The sequence below is a fragment of the Panthera tigris genome, chromosome A3, assembly GCF_018350195.1.
Source record: "Panthera tigris isolate Pti1 chromosome A3, P.tigris_Pti1_mat1.1, whole genome shotgun sequence".
NCBI lineage: Eukaryota > Metazoa > Chordata > Mammalia > Carnivora > Felidae > Panthera > Panthera tigris.
Genome location: NC_056662.1, coordinates 120,494,504 through 120,517,064, shown reverse-complemented (window position 1 = coordinate 120,517,064; position 22,561 = coordinate 120,494,504). Strand labels below are relative to the sequence as shown.

The window sequence follows — 22,561 nt, the reverse complement described above, 5'->3', positions numbered from 1 at the left end:
CTGAATGGCTCAGTCGGTTAAGTGACCAATTCTTGATCTTAGCTCAGGTCTTGATCTCAGGGTCATGAGTTCAAGCCCCGCACTGGACTCCACACTGGGTGCAGAGACTATTTTAAAAATCAGGAAAAAAAAAAGGTAATCATATCGGTACTTGAGAAAAATTTATTGTTACTGGAAAAAAAATTCCAAATTAAAGAAAAAGACAAAGTACTTATATCCATAAAAATATCAGAACTAAAATTCTAGACAATACAGCATAGAAAGGAAGGTGGAACATTATAAGAGAATGTTAAATAGTATGTGGCTTTAAAGAAAAAAAAACAGAAGTCAACAAACAGAAATTTAGGTCTTATGAGCAATTAAGCGCGCGCGCGCGCGCACACACACACACACACACACACACACACACACAGAATATTTAACTTTAAAATAATCAGAAGAGATGGGGCACCTGTGTGGCTTAGTTGGTTTAATTCTCCTCAGGTCACCATCTTGATTTTGCCTCAGGTCATGATCTCATGGGCTGACAGTGCAGAGACCGCTTGGGATTCCCTTTCTCTTTGCCCCTCCATTCCTCCCACTCTCTATCTCAAAACTCAGTAACATTTTAGATAGATAGATAGATAGATAGATAGATAGATAGATAGATAGATAGATAGACAGACAGATAAAATCATCAGAAGAGGGGCACCTGGATGGTTCAGTCAGTGGAGCATGCAACCCTTGATCTTGAGGTCGTGAGCTCAAGCCCCAAGTTGGTGCAGAGCTTACTTAAAATATATCTATGGATATATGTAGATATGTATAGATATAGGGGATGCCTGGGTGGCTCAGTTGGTTAGGCGTCCGACTTTGGCTCAGGTTATGATCCCACAGTTTGTGGGTTCAAGCCCTGCATGGGTTCTGCAACGGCAGTGCAGAGCCTGCTTGGGACTGATATTCTCTCTCCCTCCCTCCCTCTCCCTTCCTCCCTCTGTGCCCCTACCCCACTTGCATTCTCTCCAAAAAAACTTTAAAAATTAAATAAATAAATACACACACACACACACACACACACACACACACACAGGGGTAGCTAGGTGGCACAGTCAGTTGGGCGTTTGACTCTTGGGTTTCGGGTCAGGTCATGGTCTTGCAGCTCATGGGTTGGGCCCTACATCTGGCTCCACATTGCCAGTGAGGAGCCTGCTTAGGATTCCCTGTCTCAAAATAAAAAAACTTTACATATACATACACATATTTGTATACCTATGTATATGCACACAGATACATACATACGTATGTATACACATATGTATACACACGCATACATATATACATCAGGATTTGAACAAAAACTTAGGTAGAATCTTAATATGGAACAAGAGATTTAAGTATCTAAATAATCAATAAATCCACACTATAATGTTTCCCATCTCCTGTTTTCCATCATATATATTTTTCTACACCAAATACAAAATATGCATTTTTCTTAAGCAAATAACACTTACCAAAACTGACAGTGTATTAGGTCACAAGAAAAAGCATCTAATTCCATACTAGGTTATGTGAGTAATGTTCCTTGCTCTTGGATTTATTATAAAGGTGTCAATTCTCTGTAAATTAATCTTGGAATTCAAATAATTTCCTAATTAAAATTCTAGCTGGATCTTTTGAGGAATTCTAATCTTAACTGGAAATGTTTATGAAAAGAATGAAGATCCTTGAAAATTTAAGTTAACTTTGAAAATAACAAAGAGAAGGAACTTGTCTTTTAGAATATTAAGATATATTCCTAAACTAGTCCTAAAAACAGTATGGTACTGACACCAGAACAGGCCAACAAAAATATGAGAGCAGAACATATACAGGAACTTAGCATACAGCACTATATTAGCAAGATAGCATATTAGCAATAAAGCAATATAGAATATTAGCAAGTAGCACTATAAACAATAGGTTATAAATCAAAGATCTAAATAGGAAAAATCAAGCATGTGAAAAGAATCATAATTTAAACAGTATCCCTCACTACGACACAAAGAAGGTTAAAAGCTACCGATCACTGATACTTTTGGAAAACAAGAAAAGTTAACTTTAGTAGAAAGCAGAAAAACGGGCAAAAAATATTAACAGCATGAGGAGGTTAACCACAGCATATAACAAAAAGACTGCACTGCACAACTCCGGGGGGGTACCCTTCACATAGACTGTAGTGTGAATGGTGCCTTCTTGACTTTTTGCAATATGGCAGCCCTATTAACAGTGAACCAAAGAGGCAAAACTTCTTGCCCATAATGCACTTACATTTTAATGTGGTAGGTGTGTCATAAACATGGATTGATTAAATGCAAAAACAAAGGAGTAAGCAAGCCCCACTACCAAAAGTCAGGTTGAATGATCTCCAAGTTCTTATCTCACAAGATCAGAGAGCATATCATTTTATGGTTATGTGAAGCACCCCTGGCTCAAAGATCCTAATTTGGGTCCTAGAATACAAACACTAATAATGCTAAATGTGTTTCATTCACTAGTATGTATCATCATTTATAGATATGCCATATAATGTCTCTTCAAGAGGTTTTAAAACATGAAACATTTTTTCAAAGGGAGAACATGTACCTCCAAAATAGATTCTCAGAGCATGAAAGAAAATGTATAGGCCGCCTGGGTGGCTCAGTCGTTTGAGCATTCAACTTTGGCTCAGGTCAAGATCTCATGGTTTGCGAGTTCAAGACCGACGGTGGGCTCTGTGCTGACAGCGTAGAGCCTGCTTGGGATTCTCTCTCTCTCCCTCTCTCTGCCCCTCGCTTGCTCTCATGCCTGCGCACTTTCTCTCTCTCAAAAGTAAGTAAACGTTTTTTTAACAAAGAAAAAAATGTACACACTGATAAATATTGCCAAGCGGAAGGGAAAGATGGCAGCCCAAGTACACCTCTAATGCAGACCACCACAATGCCCTAGACTTACTCCACAGGGATTTTTTTCTCCAAGTCATCTTTACAATATTGCAAAATGATCTCTGAACAACATGTCTGCTCCTCTTCCTACAACCACTCCCTGAAATCAGGTAGCAAACAATCACTGAAAATCACTATCCTGTATTTCACATCCCTACAGGCTACTGTTCCCACTTTCAGTCCCAATACAATCCTAGGCACAACTCCAGATAGTCTAGTAAAAATCTGTCTATACACAGTATATAGAGTATTTCCTGACTGTACAATAGCTGCCTTCTTTCCTTTTCAGATATTTGTGGAAACTACTGCTTGCACAGCAACAAAAAGTAGTGATAAATACAGATGTGATAGTAAAATATACAAGCAGAGAAGAACTAAATTTAAATATTAAATCTACTTATTATCTACTTATTATCACTTACTACCTATTTGATCTTCTAGTCTAGAGTCTAGAGGAAAATTTTCTTGTTTTTATGTATGGTAAGCAAACATTCAATGTATGATTTTTCCCCTTTGTACGTTCATACAACTGTTTATCCAAAAATCCCAAATCCCTTTTACTCAATAACTCACTTTTCACAAAATCCTTCCCTAGCAGGAAGGCATAACAAATATACTCCCAATATAAGACCAAAACCCCAAATATCAACAAATCAACACAGCTGAAGTCGCTGGTCTCGTCCTTAGTTCTTCTAACAAGTAGTAATCCTATCACCTGTCCAGCTGGTTTCCAGAGGCTAGAGGTTTATCTATAATTAGGTATTTAAAAGACAAGCACTCAAGGATCTATCAAAGAATGGTCACAAAGACTACCTGCCATGGAAAAGAGCTTAAGAAATTAACATCCTTCACTTCTACAGGTGTTGTAAATTTCATCTAGGACCTTAAAAACTGCAAGTTTGGGTACCTAGGTGGCTCACTGGATTGAGCGGTAGTTAGACTTTAGCTCAGGTCATGAGCTCACAGTTCATGGGTTCCAGCCCCATGTCCGGCTTTGCACTGGCAGCACGAAGCCTGCTCCAGATTCTCTGTCTCCCTCTCTCTCTGCCCCTACCCCACTTGGCTTTCTCTCTCAAAAATAAATAAACATTAAAAAAAAATTTTTTTTAACTGCAAGTTTGAATATCTGGACTACAGAAATGATCAGTAATTGATTTGTTTTAAGTTGCGTTTTCAATTGATTACCACAGATAATCCTATGAACTCCACAGCTACCTTGGTTCAAAGCTGTGAAGGGATATTGTTTACCACATTACTCAAGATACACACACATATGTATACGTATGTGTATTACATTTCCATAATACATATAAGGAAAAACTTGCTCTACTCTGAAGGACTTGTATTTTTCCCTACTTATCTCAGAGTCCTATAAGTTATTACATTTTACTCTCAGACTTCTTTTCTGTGTTTAACCATCAACTTCAGCCACTCTGTTGTAGTATATCGGTAAATGCATGGGTGTTGGAAAAGAATAAGTACAGGGTGATAAAGGAGCATACTACAGAAGGACCCAAGGATTTTTTTTTTAATGAAATTACGATAAAGCAAATTTACCTATAAAGTTACTCAAAATATTTATTTTGACCCTCTCAACTAAGATGTGGACTCAAAGAATACTATAAAACCTTCTCAAAAAGCACAAAAAGCTAGTGATGAAGCCAAAAGCAAACAAGCCTAATAGAAAAAAGAGTTGAAATATTGTTCAAAACTGCTTTCCAATTCTGTGAATACAATTATTAGTTCGCTGAGAGGAACTCTTTGATGGAGCAAACAAAGGCTAATTACCGATCATCAGATTAACTGACCTAAAAGAGGTCAAACTTTAAATATACTAAACAAACAAAAGAAGCCAGGAACGAGAGTAATTATAACTCACTACAGAGCAGAAGTCAGCTTGACATTTAAAAAGTGTGGGTTCAAGAAAATCCTTCCAATAACCTACTTGGGAGAAAGGCAAACTATACGCACAGCTCAGGTCCTATGGCTTTTTAAAGCAAATGAAATATGTAGACACGGCCCATGAAATCTAAAAAAGAGGGACGCCTGGGTGGTTTAGTCAGTTGAGGGTCCAATATTGATTTTGGCTCGGGTCATGATCCTAGGGTCGTAGGACTGAGCCCACATCAAGGCTCTACACTGAGCATGAAAGTGCTTGGGATTCTCTCTCCCTCTGCCCCTCTCCCCTGCTTGTGCTCTCTCTCTAGAAAGAAAGGAAGAAAGAACTGAAAGAAAGAAAGAAAGAAAGAAAAGAAAGAAAGAAAGAAAGAAAGAAAGAAAGAAAGAAAGAAAGAAAGAAAGAAAAGAAAGAAGAAAGAAAGAAAGAAAAGAAGAAAGAAAGAAAGAAAGAAAAGAATCCTGGGGGGCAGAAAGAGGGAAGATCAGCATCAAGCGTAAAGAACACACAAAAGCAGAAAAAGAACCTCCTCAATTATGTATCTTATAAAGAATACATTTCTTCCTACCAAAATAAAAAGAGTCTCCTAAAGCAACAGCATGAACAACCCCATTTTCCATCAAGTCTTCACAGATGCCAGCAAATATCTAAAACTCCAGACAGAGAGAGAGTACCCTTAAATACACTGGAAAGAGTACTAAGTTCTTATAATTCATAAAACCAACTTGAGAGGAAGAGTTTACCAGGCCCAAATCAACCCATTTTAGAAATATACAGCAACGAAAAATACACAAATTTCTTCATAAATATACAGTCCATAAGCTTAACAAATTCAGAATTATAACTTTCCTCTTTTAAAGGATCAATCACAATATAGGATTAGAAAATCCTTTACATTTCTCAGAGAAAGCCATTAGAGCATTCTATCACCTACTACAGCCAGAAGACAAGTCTTCTTAAAACTGAAAAACAAACATTTTAAAGTAAATCTTCATTAGCGTATTATTTATGACCTTTTAAAACATTCTAAAAGGATCCCTGAAACAAAGTTTCATCAGCCTCCTTCTAGAAAAAGCTCTAATATCTTTCATTCCTCCAGCAATTTAAAAGCTACCAAATGTTCATTTCTACATTAGATTATTGATTCCTTGCCTTTTAACATCTCCATAACAGCTGCTTGACAAATTACTTCACCTTATTCTTCAGGGGATAAGGACAGCATGCTATGCATGAATTCCAAAATGGGACCACAAACTGATCAGTGACAGATGAGCTAATTGCTCCAGATGAATTAGACACTGCTCTAATAGACTGGGCATTCATACCATTATACTACAATTAAATAGTACACTAAACATTTTATTTGAACTTAGGTATAGAGAACAGACCTTTCTTAAATTTACTTTTATTTTAAAATAAATGTTAGCTTCAAAAAGTCAGTAAGTCTGTACACGTTTGGAATAATCTCTACAAAAAGCCAAGTTTTCAGAAAAATTATTCTAGTTTGCACAACTTTAAGATCTAGCTTTCATATTTTAACCTAAGAGATCTGTTAACCCCAAAACAGTCTACTAACAAGACAGTTTTCAAAACATTTTTATTTTAGCAAAATAAAAGCCGAATATATTTTCAAAGATACAATAAATACATTTTGGTAAAATATATGTTGTATTTGCCTCGATTCATTCCGATCAGTGTCAGAACAGTATGACACACAGAGAAAAAGCACACACAAACCATAATCTTGTAGACCCCAGAGAAAATAAAATATTGCTTCCCTCCCACAAGAATAACAAAATGGTGTGGGTTTAAAGGAGCATTTTAAATGAATAGCAATTCCCAGCCAAATTACTCTTGGTTAAATTACCCTCTTGCTAGACAGAAGCAATACTCTTTTCTGAATTCATAACCAATCTTGTAACACAAACTTATCAATTCCCTTAAAGTGCTAAAACAAGTGCTTAGCTTAGAGTTTTATACTATAATGAAATCTCAAGATCTTTCAACCACTTTTTAAAAAACCTAAATCACCAGCCTTCTTCAAATGTGTTGGCAACAGTGTGACAACGATGGTGTTAATTCACCTTCTAATCAACTATTCCCATAACAAAAACGCACACATCCAAGAAACCATACAATTTGGAAACAGTGTCTACTCTCCAAAACATTCGACATGCCCCTTTTGTGACTTGAAAGCTCTACCAGGTCCCTACTAGAACCTGGGTTAGCTAGCTGGCTGATTCTCCAGCTACAAAATCATGCTCGGTCTCTCCTGCCTGGAGAGGCGATAGCGTTGATTTTGTTTTTAAAGTTGGTGTCAGAGCAGCTACAAACTTTTTTCAGCATCCCTGCCTGGCTGCCAACTGGAGCTCTCCGTTCACTTCCTCACCAACTTGAACCACCCCCAAACAGTTTGAGAGTAAGCTGGAGTTAGACGCCGGCAGGAGCTGACACACTTACGAGAAGGGTTTGACACCGCAGAAAACTTTCACTTCTCTTCTCCCAGCCCTTCCACCCGGGGACTCCGGCCTTTCGCTCTTGCTCCCCTAGAATTCCCCTCTAAGGCAGGGCAAGGACACGGAAACCAGACTGTTCCAATGTCCCCGAAAAGACCCCCCCCCCCCAGAGCCCTCTCCCCTAGACCCCAGTCCTGTTCTTCACACAAAAGAGCCAGAGCAGCAAAGCTATCGCAGCCCTACCTAGCCGGGTACCATCCTTCACCGCACCCGCAGACCCGGTCCCCAGCCGCCCAAGCGGTCTCCACTGGAGGCTTCCTGCCGTAACCCGGCCAGACAAAGCCCCGGCGGCCGGGCCGGCACTCGGAAGCCTCCGGACTCGGGCCGCCGCGCTCTTACCCGGGCCTCTTCCAGAGCGACGCCGGCACCACCGCTTCCCCCGGCCTTGGCGCCGGGGCAGCTGGCAGCGCGGGTCTTGGAGGAGCGGGTCCGAGAGGAGATGAAATGGCTGCTGCCTCCGGTCGCCCCAGGCTCTGCTCCGGCCCCAGGCCCAGGCCCAGGCCCAGGCGACTTGGACCCGAGAAGACGCAGAGAGCTCTTCCGGGTGTTCACCATGGTCCAGCCAGGAGGACGGGGTCCACACAGCGCCCGCCGCGCCTGGGAGAGCCGAGGAAGGCCGGCCCGCCGGCCGGGCAGTCAGGGCCAGTGAAGCCGGGCCGGGAGAGACGAGCCGACCCGGACTCTGCGGAGCGCAGACGAGGACAGGCGAGAGTAGGGCAGACGAAGGGAAGTAGGCGTGAGAAGGCAGAAAGCGGGAGGCGGGAGCGATACTCCAGGCCGACAGCTCAGACCCTCCACCGGCTTCGCCCTCCTCAGCGGGAGCCGAGCGGAGCCGCCATTTCTGCCCCTTTCTCTCTCGTTCTCGCTCTCGAGCTCCGTGCGTCAGGGATCCAGCGCCGCAGGGCCGACGAGACCGCTTCCGGCCGTGGCCGCTGCGGGGCGCTGCAGGGTCGGCCAGCCCTTCTCCTGTCCGCTCCCCCTCCTCTCCCTCCGCCCCTCCAGCAGGCCCCGCCCAGCGGCGCGGCGTCAGCGCTCGGCGGCGGCGGCGGCGGCGGCGGCGGCGGCGGCGGCGGGGGCGGGGGGGGGGGCAAGGGACGCTCTGGGCTATGTGAGCTCTATGGTTCATAGGTCTGGCCCCGAGTCTAGGAGGGGGATGGGAATAACCAGAAACTGCGCGGAACGAGCTAGAGCGCTGGAGTTGACCCTGGGACTCTCACGCCCTGCGAGGCCCGAATACCCTAGTATCTCCACCATCGCTCCAGGTGGCTTGGATACAGCCAGGAACGACCGGCAAAGGCGGGGGGATACACGGGGACAGGGGAGGACGAGGGCGCGGTGACCTGAGTTGGAATCCCAGAGGTACCCGAGGCAGGACACCGAACTTGAGTCGCACTTTTCGTGCCTGTGAAAATGAGACTATGGTAAATTAGATCTGTGCGGCTTCTGGCACATGGTAAGTTGAAGAAAGAACAAACGCTAGACCGCTGTCTTTAAACAAAGCAAGAAAGGGTTGTTTTCTATAACCTTTGCCAGATGTAAGGCGGAGTCACAAAGAATGAATTCTTTCACGTAGGAGTCTCCTTTATCACTGCGGGCTCCCGCCCGCGGAAGAATTAATACAAAAAGCTGAACACAAAATATTAAATTTGTGATTTAACTTTCAAGAATTAAGAGAATATGAAAAGCTCTCCAGTAAAAGAGAAATTATGTTAATTTCACCAAATGCTTGGTACATTAGCGATAGAGAGCGAACTATTCATTGGGTAAAAGGTTCTTCCTGTTTGCTGCACTAAGAAAAATTGAAGGCTCAAGAAACGTCCTGTAAAAATACCCAAGCTGTATCAAAATTAGAGCATTCTAGCCACCCAAGCTACCAATCATTCGACAAAACTGCGTACAGCACTGAGAATGGAGGTCATTTTTCTGTTTGGAAAAATGTATGGATTCCAGGAAAGCAGGCAAAACCCGCTTACATTTAAATGGCAACACATCACCCACCACTTAAACACATCACCACACCACCCACCCGGACTTTTGGGTGTGGAAACCTCATAATGGAAGTAGACCTGGTTCTCCTGAATCAGTTAGCTGTGAATGAGATCACTGAAGAGAATAAACAGTTTTCCTACAGACAGAGGCTGGTTTTCAGATGTATATGAAGCGTCCTGAAGAGGTGTATAACATGCAAATTAGGATATAAAGGGTTTGTGTGCTTTCCTCCTTTGTTTTCTGTGTTTGTTTTTGTAGTCCTAAATTAAGACAGTCAAGTTATTATGACTTGGGTCATTATAACTAACAAGAACAAAAGGCAAGCTGAGTGTAAAACACTGAGCTAAGTGGGACATAGATCCTCAGGCACTAGTAAATGCCTAAGAACAAAGGCAGGGGAAAAACAAATGGTTAACTGATAAAAACCACAGTCTTGTAGGATGTGAAACCCCACTACAGTTTGTAGTTGTCTTAATGATTGACCAGAAAAACACAATCTTGGGGGCCCATGGCTGGCTCACTGGGAGAAACATGCAACTTTGATCTCAGGGTCATGAGTTTGAGCCCCACATAGGGTATAGAGATTAACTAAATAAATAAAACTTTAAAAAAAGAGAAAAAGACAATCTTAATAGACCTCCAGGAACCTATAAACTCAATTTCCTGGGGCCCTAAGGTCACCTTCACCTCTATAGGTTAGACAACCCTGTATAATCAGTCATTCCCTGCAATCGCAGTGCAGCTCTCTGCCCAAGGGTCCTGTCCCTGTGCTATAATAAAAATGCCTTTTTGCACCATAAAATGTCTCAAGAATTCTTTCTTGACCATTGGGCTTGACAATCCTGCATCAATAACCTGCATAATTTACTATCCACAAATATTTACTCTAAACCCAACTGGTATTTGGTACTCTGCCAGGCCAGGAAGGAGGGAAATTTTTTTAAATACAACACATAGTACTTACAAGAGAGATGGAGACTGGCAAGAAACTAGCAAGGTTCGATACAGTGTGATAAAGAATGAGGCACAGACCTCTAACTCAAACAGGGATTTAGGGAAAGCCCTGAGATTTCATCTTGAAGCACAAAATGGAATAAGGGAACATTATGGATAAAAGAAAAGAAGGTTTGAAGAAGAAAGAGTTGTTTTCTGCAGTATGAGCCAGAGAAAATAAATCGATAAAAATCTGTTTTTAAACTTGGCTTAAAATTACATGAGCTATGGGGTTCCTGGGTTGCTGAGTCAGTTAAGTGTCCAACTCTTGATTTCAGCTCAGGTCACGATCTCACAGTGGTGAGATCAGGGTCCAGCATCAGGCTCAGCGCTAGGTATGGAGTCTGCTTAAGAGTCTCTCCTTCCTTCTACCCCCTCCCCCCACTTCTGTGCTTGCACAGAAGCACAGTCTCTCTCTCTCACTCTCTTTCAGCTCTCTTTCTCTCCCCCCTCCACTCCCTCTCAAAAAAGGCTGGGGGTGGGGGGGTGGTGCAGGGGGTACCTGGGTGGCTCAATCAGTTAAGCACCAAACTCTTGGTCTCAGCCTTTGGGTCATGATCTCACAGTTCATGAGATCTAGCCCCAAGTCAGGCTCTACACTGATAGCACCGAGCCTGCTTGGGATTCTCTCTCTCTCTCTGTCTCTCTCTCTCTCTCTCTACCCTTCCCCCACTCTCTCTCTCAAAATAAATAAACTTTTTTTTTTAAATATATGAGCTGGCAAGATACCAAAAAATGCTTAGACCAAAAACAAAGTCACTGCAGGAACCCAGACCAGTAATGTATTTTCAATGCATTTGCTCAACCACAGTGAACTTGACCTTCTATGTTCTGTCTTCAGGAGATAGAAAAGACAAGACAAAGCCCAGGACCTGCTCAAGTTACAGTCTGACACAATCACCCTGCAAAATCCTGGTAAAAAAGGATACATCTAAGGGTAAATTAAAAATAAACCTGCCAGGGGTGCCTGGGTGGCTCAGTCAGTTGAGTGTCTGACTTTGGCTCAGGTCATGATCTCATAGTTTGTGAGGTTTGTAAGTTCGAGCCCCGCATCTGGCTCGCCGCTGTCAGTGCAGAGCCTGCTTTGGATCCTCTGTCCCCATCTCTCTCTGCCCCTCCTTGCTTGTGCTCTCTCCCTCTTAAAATAAAGAAACATTTAAAAAAGAAAGAAAGAGGGGCGCCTGGGTGGCTCAGTCGGTTAAGTGGCCGACTTCGGCTCAGGTCATGATCTCGCGGTCCGTGAGTTCGAGCCCCACGTCGGGCTCTGTGCTGATAGCTTGGAGCCTGTTTCAGATTCTGTGTCTCCCTCTCTCTGACCCTCCCCCATTCATGCTCTGTCTCTCTCTGTCTCAAAAATAAATAAACATTAAAAAAAATTTTTTTTAGGGGCGCCTGGGTGGCTCAGTCGGTTAAGCGGCCGACTTCAGCTCAGGTCACGATCTCGCGGTCCGTGAGTTCGAGCCCCGCGTCAGGCTCTGGGCTGACAGCTCAGAGCCTGGAGCCTGCTTCCGATTCTGTGTCTCCCTCTCTCTCTGCCCCTCCCCCGTTCATTCTCTGTCTCTCTCTGTCTCAAAAATAAATAAAACGTTAAAAAAAAAATTTTTTTTAAAAAAAAATTTTTTTTTAAATAAAAAGAATAAAAAATAAAATAAAAAAAGAAAGAAACAAAGAAACAAAGAAACCTGCCAACCTTCCTTCCCATCATTCATCCCCAGGAAACTGCAAGGAAAACTGACTTTCCTAACATCTACACCAAGAATGAGGGGCAAAGGCACCTGGATGGTTCAGTTGGTTAAGCATCTGATTCTTGATTTCCTGCTCAGGTCTTGCTCTCATAGTTTGTGGGATCAAGCCCTGCATCCCGTTCTGTGCTGACAGCTGGGAGCCTGAAACCTGCCCCACACTCTGTGTCTCCCTCTCTCTGCCCCTCCACCACTTGTGCTCTGTCTCTCTCTTTCTCTCCTTCAAAAATAAACATTACAAAATAAGTAAAATAAAATAAAATAAAATAAAATAAAATAAAATAAAATAAAATAAAATAAAATTTTGTGGCACCTGGGTGACTCAGTCTGTGAGTGGCCGACTCTTGACTTCAGCTCAGGTCATGATCCCAGGGTCGTGACATGGAGCACCACATCAGGCTCTCTGCTGAGCATGGTGCCTGTTTGGGATTCTCTCTCTCCCTCTACCCCTCTCTCCCACCCATGCTCTGTCTCTCTCTAAAAAAAACATTTAAATAAAATTTATATGGAGGTGTGCCTGGTTGGTTCAGCAGGTAGAGCATGCAACTCTCAATCTCAAGGTCATGAGTTCAAGCCCCATATTGGACAAGGAGCCTAATTAATTAATTAAAAATAAAATTTATATTGAGATACAAAGAACCCAGAGTCTCTCTCTCTCTCTCTCTCTCACACACACACACACACACACACACACACACAAAAACACACACACAGTCACCTAAGCAATCAGGAAAAAAATAAAAGTGGAGAAATTTACACTACCTCATTTCAAGTCTTACTACTAAGTTTTAATAATCAAGGCAGCATAAGTATATAGTCATACAGCTGAATGGCAAAGAATAGAAGGTCCAGAAAGAGACACATACGGTCAACTGATTTTTGTCAACTGGCCAAGGAGATTAATAGGGAAAGGATATTCTTCTCAATAAATGATGCTAGAACAACTATATATCCCTAAGCAAAAAAAATAAACCTTGACTATTACTTCATGCTAATTAAAAAGATTAACTTCAGATTGATTATAGATTTAAACATAAGGCCAAAACTGTAATTTTTTTAGAATAAAGCCTAAAAGAGAGAAAGCTCAAGCAGGGGAGAGGGACAGAGGAAAAGAGAGAGAGAGAATTTTGATCAGGCTCCAAGATGATGTGGGGCTCAGTCCCCACATATCATGACCCAAGCCAAAATCAAGAGTTGGATGCTCAACAGACTGAGCCACCTAGGCACCCCTGAAAGACACTTTTTTAAATGTTTATTTATTTGAGAGAGAGAGAGAGAGAGAGAGCACATATGAGTGAGGGATGGCAGAGGGAGCGAGAGAGAGAGAGAGAGAGAGAGAGAGAGAATCCCAAGCAGGCTCTGCACTGTCAGCATGGAGTCCAACACGGGGCTCAAACTCAACAACCATGAGATCACAACCTGAGGTGAAATCAAGAGTTGGACGCTTGGGATGCCTGGGTGGCTCAGTCAGTTGAGCATCCAACTTCAGCTCAGGTCATGATCTCACGGCTGGTGGGTTCAAGCCCCACATTGGGCTTTGTGCTGACAGCTCAGAGCCTGGAGCCCACTTCTGATTCTGTGTCTCCCTCTCTCTCTGCCACTAACCCACTCACATTCTGTCTCTGTCTCTCTCAAAAATAAATAAACATTTAAAAAATTAAAAAAAAAAGAGTTGGACGCTCAACTGACTGAGCCACATAGGTGCCCTGTTTTGTTTTTTTAATTTTACTTCTGATGGAGCTTAGGTGAGATACTATAACTCTAGAAAAAGGTCCTATGGGAAGAGACTCTGATCCAGTAGGCATAGGATGCAAGAGGCTATACTTCTAAGAAGCATGACACTTTGAATAACCACTGAGTCGTGGAACAAAATCAGAATTGGTGACATTAGAATTCTGTGCTGTCCAATGTGCCAACTACTACCCACATACAGCTATTTAAATTTAAATTAAAAAATTAAAAATTCAGTCCTTCAGATACATTACCTATATTTCAAGCATTCAGTAGCAAAATGTTGCTAGTAGTTAATGTATTAGAAAGTGCAGAAACAATTCCCTCATCTCAAAAAGTTGTATTGAACAGCTCAGTCGTAGATATTCATTTTGAGGTAGGGGAAATGATCAAAGATGATCACAGTGTTTGTAACCTGAACTGGATGGTTGGAATGGATACCAACTGAAAAAGATGATGCAGGATCAGGAGCAGATTCCTGAGAGCCACCTATTATCTTTCCATGTCAATTCAAGATGCATTTACCACCCCTAGTATGGACGTATGTATTACCTACTGTATAAAGTATTCTGGAGGAGAGCTAACAAATACATGACTCAGTTTGCACCCTTAAGGAGCTTACAGTGCTGTTTGAGCATTTAGACTTACAACTAAAAAGCCAACAGATTCAATCCTGGGTTTTGTTACCCAAAAGCAAACAAACAAACAAACAAACAAATAATAGAGAAAATAGAGAAAGAGCAAATGAAACCCAAAAGCTAGTAAAAGGAAGGACAGGGTGCCTGGGTGACTCAATTGGTTAAGTGTCTGACTCTTGATTTTGGCTCAGGTCATGATCTCAGAGTTGTGGGATCAAGCCCTGCATCAGTTTCTGGGCTGAACATGAATTCTTCTTAAGATTCTCTCTCTCTCTCTCTCTCTCTCTCTCTCTCTCTGCCCCTTTCCCCTGCTCATAGTCTCTCTCTAAAAAAAAAAAAAAAATTGGGGCACTTGGGTGCCTCAGTCAGTTAAGTGGCTGACTTCAGCTCAGGCCATGATCTCACTGTTCATGTGTTCAAGCCCCACACCAGGCTCTGGGCTGACATCTCAGAGCCCGGAGCCTGCTTTGGATTCTGTGTCTCCCTCTCTCTCTGCCCCTCCCCCTGCTTACACTCTGTCTCTCTCTGTCTCTCAAAAATGAATAAACATTAAAAATTTTTTTTCAAAAAGAATCATAACAAAATACTATGAACAATGTATGACAACAAATAAGCTAATCTAGGTGAAATGGACAAATTTCTAGAAACATACAAACAACCAAAAGTGACTCAAGAAGAAATAGAAAATCCAAACAGGCCTACAATGAGATTGAATCAGTTATCAAAAACCTCCCAACAAAGAAAAGCTCAGGACTAGATGACTTCACAGTTTCTACTAAACATTTCTACCAAATAAGAAAGAATTGACACCAATCCTTCTCAAAATATTCTGAAAAATAGAAGACGAGGAAACACTTCCTAATTCATTCTATGAAACCAACATTACCTTGATACCAAAGCTAGACAAAGGTATCACAGTAAAAGAACTACAGAGCAAAATCCTTTATTAATAGAGATGCAAAAATCCTCAAGAAAATACAGCAAACTAAATCCAGCAGTATGTCAAAAGAATTCTACATCATAACCGAGTGGTATTTATCCCAAGACCATTAAATGGGGAAAGGACAGTCTTTTCAAAAAATGGTTCTGAGATGGGGCACCTGGGTGGCTCAGTCTGTTGGGTGTCTGACTTTTAATTTCAGCTCAGGTCATGATCTCAGTTTGTGAGATTGAGCCCCACATCAGGCTCCATGCTGACAGGTTGGAAGAGTCTGCTTAAGATTCTATCTCTCATCTCTGCCTCTCCCCCCACCCCCAATTCAAGCACACTTGCACTCTCTCTCTCTCTGTCATCAAAATAAATAAATAAGTAAAAAAAATTTTAAGTGGTTCTGAGAGGGACGCCTAGGTGGCTCATTCAGTTAAACATCTGACTTCAGTTCAGGTCATGATCTCATGGGTTTGTGAGTTCAAGTCCTGCATTGGGCTCCCTGCTGTCAGCATGGAGCCTGCTTCGGATCTTCTGTCCCCCTCTCTCTGCCCTTCCCCTACTTGCACTCTGTCTCTCTCAAAATAAATAAATAAACTAAAAAAAAATTGAAAAATGGTTCTGAGAAAACTGTATATCCACATGCGAAAGAATGAAGTTAGACTCTTATTTTACGTGTATAAAAATTAATTCAAAATGCATCAATCACCTAGTATAAGAGCTAAAAGTATAAAATACTTAGAAAAAAAACATAATGCCAGGGGGCACCTGGCTGGCTTAGTCAGAGGAGCATGCGACTCTTGAACTGAGGGTTGTGAGTTCTAGCATGAGTGTATACCTTACTTATATAAATAAAAGAAAGAAAGAAAGAAAAAGAAAAAACATTGGGGAAAATCTTCATGACACTGAATTTGGCAATGGTTTCTTGTTTATGACCCTAAAAGCATACAGGAAAGAAAGGAAAAATAAATAAATTGAACTTCATCAACATTTAAAGGACAAAGGGCAGTGTCAAAGGACACTGTCAGTAGAATGAAAGGACAACCCACAGAATAGGAGAAAATATTTGCAAATTACATCTATGATGAGGACTTAATCTCCAGGAAAAAAAAAAAAAAGAAAATAACTACAACTCAACAACAAAAAATAATCCTATTTAAAAGGCAAAGGCTGGGGTGCCTGGCTAGCTCCATTGGTTAAGCATCCAACTCTTGGTTTCAGGCTCAGGTCATGATGTCAGGGTTCATGGAATGGAGCCCTGAGTCAGGCTCTGTGCTGACAGCCCTGAACCTGCTTGGGATTCTTTCTCTCTCTCTCTCTCTGCCCCTCCCCCACTCACACTCTCTAAATAAATAAATAAACAAACTTTCTTTCTTTCTTTTTTTTTTTTTATGAGGGGCTACAGGTGGGGTGGTGGCTCAGTTGGAAGAGCATGGGACTCTTGATCTCAGGGTTGTGAATTCAAACCCCAGGTTGGTCACAGAGTTTGCTTAAAATAAATAAATAGATAAATAATAATGGGCAAAGGACTTGATTAGATATTTCCCCAAAGATATACAAATGGTCAATAAGCACATGAAAAAATGCTCAACATCACTGTCAGGAGGGAAATAAAAATGAAAACCACAATGAATACCAACCACTTCACACCAATTAGGATAGCTCTTATAAAAAAAAAAAAAAAAAAAATCCAAAAAACAAAAATGGAAAATAACAAGTGCTGTCAAGGGTATGGAGAAACTGGAATGCACATGCATTGCTGATAGGAATATAAGATGGTATACTTATCGTAGAAAACAGTTTGGCAGTTCCTCAAAAAGCTAAACAACCCACACGAGCCAGCAATTCCACCTCTAGATATATACTAAAGAACTAAAAGCAAGAGACTTAATCAGATACTTGTACACCAATGTTCACAGCGTCATTGTTCACAGCAGCCAAAATGTGGAAACAATCCAAATGTCCATCAGCAGATGCATGAATAAACAAAAAATGGCATATACATGCAACGGAATATTATTCAGCATAAAAAAGAATAAACTCTGATACCTGTGACATGGATGAACCTTGAAAACAACACTAAGTGAAATAAGGCCAGACCCAAAAAGATAAATATTGTATGACTCCACTTATATGAGGTACTTAGACTATGGCAGCTTCACTAGTGGGGAGGGGTGACTATTTCCATAGGGGAACTCTGACCCTGAGATCTGCAACTGTCTCCAAGGTAAATCAGAAAAGGGCTTTTCTCTCACGGGGAGGAGGGAACAAAGACTAGAAAGACCTGGGTGTGCGGAAGTGGGAGGAACGGGTGGAGGGTGATCACACAGCACTTCAGTGATTCACTCGGACGTGGACCCAGATTTTCAAGAGTGGTGGATTAGAAAGGGCTGTTGACTGGCTCAGGCGGAGGGTGGGTCAAAGTTTAGGGGCCTGGTGGAAGGAGAGAAGTTGGCTAAAGTTTGGTCGAGTGACGGCAGCTGGTATTTTGTCCAGATCGCTCAGTGAGTGCAGTCGGTTCGGCTAATCATTTATGAGGCAAAAGAATAAGGGAATTGGGAGGGTCTGTGTCTGATCCGTCACAGGTGAACAAGGGGGCACACGTGAGTCATATGTGAGTCACACGGGGAAAGGCGGTTCCTTGCAGAAAACCATTTCAGGAACACAAAAGGGTGGAGGGATTTCTTTAACCGTCGCTTTCCAGAATCACAGAGCTCGGGTAAAATTCCACATTGTGGGAATGCAGGGAAATCTCTCCGCGTAGTCAATCAGAGGCTGAGGAGGTACAGAGGGAGGCAGCCGCTGGGCTCTCAGTGGAGCCCACACCTCGCAGCCAGCATGTTCCGCGCGGGGTCAAAAGGCAGCTAGCGGAGGCGCCGGGTGCAGGCAGGCAGGCGGCGGCCGCCATGAGCTCCGGTAACGCCGAGGCCTGAGGCGGTGGCGGCTGCTGGCCCCGCCCTCCCGCGCGCGCGCTCTCGGGGCTGCGCAGAGCCAGCTCGGCGCGCGCTCGGCGCCGGGCGGCGGAGACCCCGGGAGGCGGGCCGGATGCCGGCTGCGCGGCCCGGGAGCCTCAGCGGGTCTGAGGGCCTCCAGCCCGACAGCAGCGGTGGCGCCCGCGGCCCCCGAGCCAACTGAGGACGAGGCCGCGAGGCGGCCACGCCCAGAGGTGAGTGTGCTGGGGCTGCGCCGCGTTCGGCCGGGCGAGGGGCCGGGGCATCCGCTGGCCGCCGGGCGTGGGCCGGCGTTTCCCGGGCGGGGGCGCTGGGGTCGTTGGGTCCGGCTGAGCCGTGGCGCTTGTCTGGGTGTTGGTCTCGGTGGGCCCTGGATCCGGACGGTTTCGGCGACGCTGGCGGCGGCGGCGGCCGGGGCGAGACTCCTGGCCAGCGCAGGTGAGCCGCGACTCGGGCCTGCAGCCTGCGCTTGCTTCCTGCGGACGAGCACAGCGGAGGGCTTCCGTTCTGACGGTGCTCGGAAACTTCGAGTTAGGAGCGTTCGCATGCCCCCATTTCCAAAGACGTGCCCTGCAAGAGCACTGTGCCGAAATGGCACGTTTGTTTGCGGTGGCCGTTTCTTACGTAGCTTCGTTACCAGTCTCCCACAACACTCTTTTGTAGGTTTCGTGTTCGCTGTTTTCCAGGTTTCATTTTTTAAAAGTGTGCGTCTTTTTCTTTTTCACTCGCAGTTTCTTGTTAGCAATCAGGAACGTTAGAGTGGTGTCCCGCATCGATTTCTTCGTACTTAATTTGAGATGGTGGAAAAGAAAAACAGGAAACTGACAGTCTTTTTGATGTCAGTGTGAAACTGTAAAGTGTGACATTGTGTAAACGACGTGAACATCGGCCTCCCTGTTTTAAAGTCATGGCTCAAGTGTGTTTGGGGAGTGTTTATAAGTTTTTGAATTACAGTTTAGTTTTTAATGGGGAAAGCTCTTTAAGTTGATGTTGCGTCTTCTATGTAAATATGCTAAAAGGCGTATTGATTTTAAAGGCAGTTAAACTCAGTGAATATCGAGCACCTGTTTATACCACTAAAGTTAGTGTTGGCATCCAAAAACGGGTACGAATGGTGTGCAGGCTGGAGGGAGTGATTAAGCACGCGAATAATAATGATACAAGGCAGAATACGGTATAACAGAAAGTATTGAGAACTGACTCTTAGCCCTGCACTGCGATAAATACATGGATACTTTACCCAATATTTAATGTTACTTACTTAATTTGTCATTCAGAATTTTTTAGCACCTACTGTATGGTGACTGCCCACAATACTATGGTGACCTCTATAGATTTTGCTTATGGACTTTACATTGTTATTGGGGGGAACATATTAAACAACTAATCACACAAGTATCAGTTGCCCCTTGAACAATGGTGGGACTGTTAGGGGTGCCAAACCCCACACGGTGAAAATCTGTATGAATTCTGATTACCCAAAAACTTAACTACTAATAACCTGTTGACCAAAAGCCTTACCAATAATGTAAACAGTTGATTAACACCATTTTGTGTATTATATGCATTATGTTGTATTCTTACAATAAAGTAAGCTAGAGGAAAGAAAATGTTATGAAGAAAACCATAAGAGAAAATACATTTACAGTAATGTACTGTGTTTATAAAAAAAAAAAACCTGCATATATGTAGTCCTGCATAGCTCAAACCTGTATTGTTCAAGGCTCAACTGTAAATACCAATAAACCTACATAGAGGCTTAAAAAGAAAGAATGTAGCAGGTTGTGAGAATATGTAACAAGTGGATAACCAGCTGGGAAAGTCAGGTAAAGTTTTCTTAGGAAAGCAGTCTACCAGCTAACATATTATGGGTAAATAGGAATTAGGTGAAGGTAACTCCCAAAGGAGGGAAGAAAGTGGAATCTATTCCACTGAAGGAGGCTGGGGAAGTGTACCCAACTGAAAGGTCACAGCAGTTGGATTGAGTGTAGAATGCAAAAGGGAGCCAGAGATACGATGCCAGGTCCTTTAAGCAGTGTTAGGGATTTGGGACCGGCTGTTTATTTCTTTCTCTTAAACTTTTTTTAAAAATTTGTTTTAATGTTTATTTATTTTTGAGAGACAGTGTGAGTGGGGGAGGAGCTGAGAGAGAGGGAGACACACAGAATCTGAAGCAGGCTCCAGGCTCTGAGCTGACAGCACAGAGCCCAACATGGGGCTTGAACCCACAGAGTGCAGGATCATGACCTGAAGTCAGCTACCCAACCTACTGAGCCAACCAGCACCCGTCTCTTAAACTTTCATAGCAAAATTTTCAAATCACTCAAATATAGTGAGAGAAGAGTACAGTGAACTCTGTAATATTACCCAACATATGTGGACCTTATTTGAAGAGCGTGGGTGGTCATTGAAGGGTTTTAAGCAGGTAAATTGCAGTCTTTTTTTTTTTTTTTTTTCTTAAGATTTTATTTTTAAGGAATACTCTACACCCAGCGCAGGGCTCAAATTTACAATCCTGAGGTCAAGAGTTGCATGCTCAACCAGGGAGCAGCCAGGTGCTCCTCAGTCAAATTTGTATCTTAAAAAGTCAACCCTGGGGGCTCCTGGCTGGCTCTGTGGTAGAGCAGGGAACCCTTGATCTCAGGGTTGTGAGTTCGAGCCCCATGTTAGGAGTAGCGTTTACTTGAAAAAGAAAAGAAAAAAAGAAAACTTTCTGTGTAGAAACTGCATTGTATGGGGATGGGAATGGATGGGAGAAAACCACCAAGAGGTGATATTTGGTCCTAGAGTTGTGACTGTTAAGATAGTATGTGTCCTAAGGGTACATAGCTGATCTCTCCTCTCTGTGTTAATAATTTTATGTTTCCATCTTTCAGAGTAATTGTGGAAGGTTTTCCAGGGGAAATTGTATTTGAGCTGGGTATTGCAAGGTAGATAACACTTCAGTATGGAGCCCTGGAATGAGAATGTCTTGATGTCAAAGTATGGCTGCCTCAGTGACCTTGACAATCTCTGCCAAAGTGTCCCCTTCCCCCTAGAATTTCTCATTTAAATTACTTTTGTCACTATCACTTTGGTCCTTGGGAGCACAGAACTTCCACATTAACAGTTCTTCTAGAAGAAGACAAATATGTATTTTTTTTCAAGTACTGTGATTGCAACTAAGATAAGCTCAAACTTCCTGTAATTTTTGAATTTTTATTTAATAGTTAACTAGAATTCACTAAATACACAAATAAACTGTCTTTTAAAGTGTTTGATTTTGATGCTACCATAGTTTGCTCTTGGAGGTTTGGAGACCTGAAGAGCGAAGTGAAAAGAACCCACTGAAATGTGATCCATCGGTTCCTTTGCCCTGTGTTTAATGCCAGGAATGGCTTTATCCTTAAGGAGAAACTTCTGCTTCTGCATAAAGATAGCATACCCAGTGGTATAATATCTTGATACAAAACCTTAATCTTAAAAAAAAAAAAAAAGTAGCCTGTCATGTATGTTTACAAAACATAAGTAAAATCAGTATTATGCAAATTTTTTGTTTGAATTTTAATGTATACATTGAAAGGACTTTTTATTGGTAGTCTAAATCTATTTTGACTGGGTTTTCCTTTCCGTGGATATGTTCCAAAAAGCTCAATCTCCTCTGTCTCCTGACTGATTTTATAACTGCAGTTGTTGGGAGTAAGTGGGGTAATAATTGGGAAGGTGTTTGGTAAACTGTGATACACAATACAAATATAAGATGGTAGTGGTACTAATTGGAAGCAAACTGAAGCAAAATGAAGGAAATTCGATTCCTCTGTCCCTTCTGATACTGAGCTTCATGCCGGTGACTTAGACATTTGTCAGGTGGCTTTTTAAATTCTCTGTAGTATAGTACATGACTTCAGTTCATTTGTGTCCCATGACTGATGATTGTAGAAGCTCACTCAGTTGATATAAATAGATTTTACATGGCTTATTTACATATTACTGATTATGGTAGGAAATATTGAAATACCGGTGCCTTTATATCTATTTTAGATTCAGTTTTTACTTAATAATTCTATGCCATGTTTGCAATCAGTAATTCAGTATATTTTTTTCTTGTTAGTCTGTAAACTCCCTGATAGTGTAGACTCTGTGCTATTAACCCTTCTTTCATTAGTTCTAAACCAGAGCCTTGTACACGGTGGTGGAAGGTTCAGTAAATATATAAACGTTTTTAAAAGTTTCATTAGTGAAATCAAAACTAAAGTTT

At 42.4% G+C, this 22,561-nt stretch overlaps 2 protein-coding genes across 6 annotated transcripts in view; one reads left to right on the top strand and one right to left on the bottom strand.

Annotated features, from left to right (window-relative positions):
• ATAD2B (ATPase family AAA domain containing 2B) overlaps positions 1 to 7,997 on the bottom strand; it is a 165,482-nt gene extending 157,485 nt beyond the window's left edge. For all 4 annotated transcript variants that reach the window (XM_042982418.1, XM_042982415.1, XM_042982416.1 and 1 more), the window contains exon 1: positions 7,692 to 7,997. In XM_042982418.1, coding sequence (XP_042838352.1) covers positions 7,692 to 7,907 — 216 coding nt within the window. In that variant the 5' untranslated portion in view covers positions 7,908 to 7,997. The remainder of the gene's footprint in view (positions 1 to 7,691) is intronic.
• A 10,350-nt stretch (positions 7,998 to 18,347) lies between these two features.
• Positions 18,348 to 22,561, top strand: part of UBXN2A (UBX domain protein 2A) — a 43,966-nt gene continuing 39,752 nt past the window's right edge. Inside the window, exon 1 of one of the 2 annotated variants that reach the window (XM_042982414.1) lies at positions 18,348 to 18,539. The gene's annotated coding sequence lies outside the window, so the exon portion shown is untranslated. Of the gene's footprint in view, positions 18,540 to 18,565; positions 18,763 to 22,561 lie in introns of those variants that run through there. The other variant, XM_007080725.2, reaches the window with a different exon arrangement.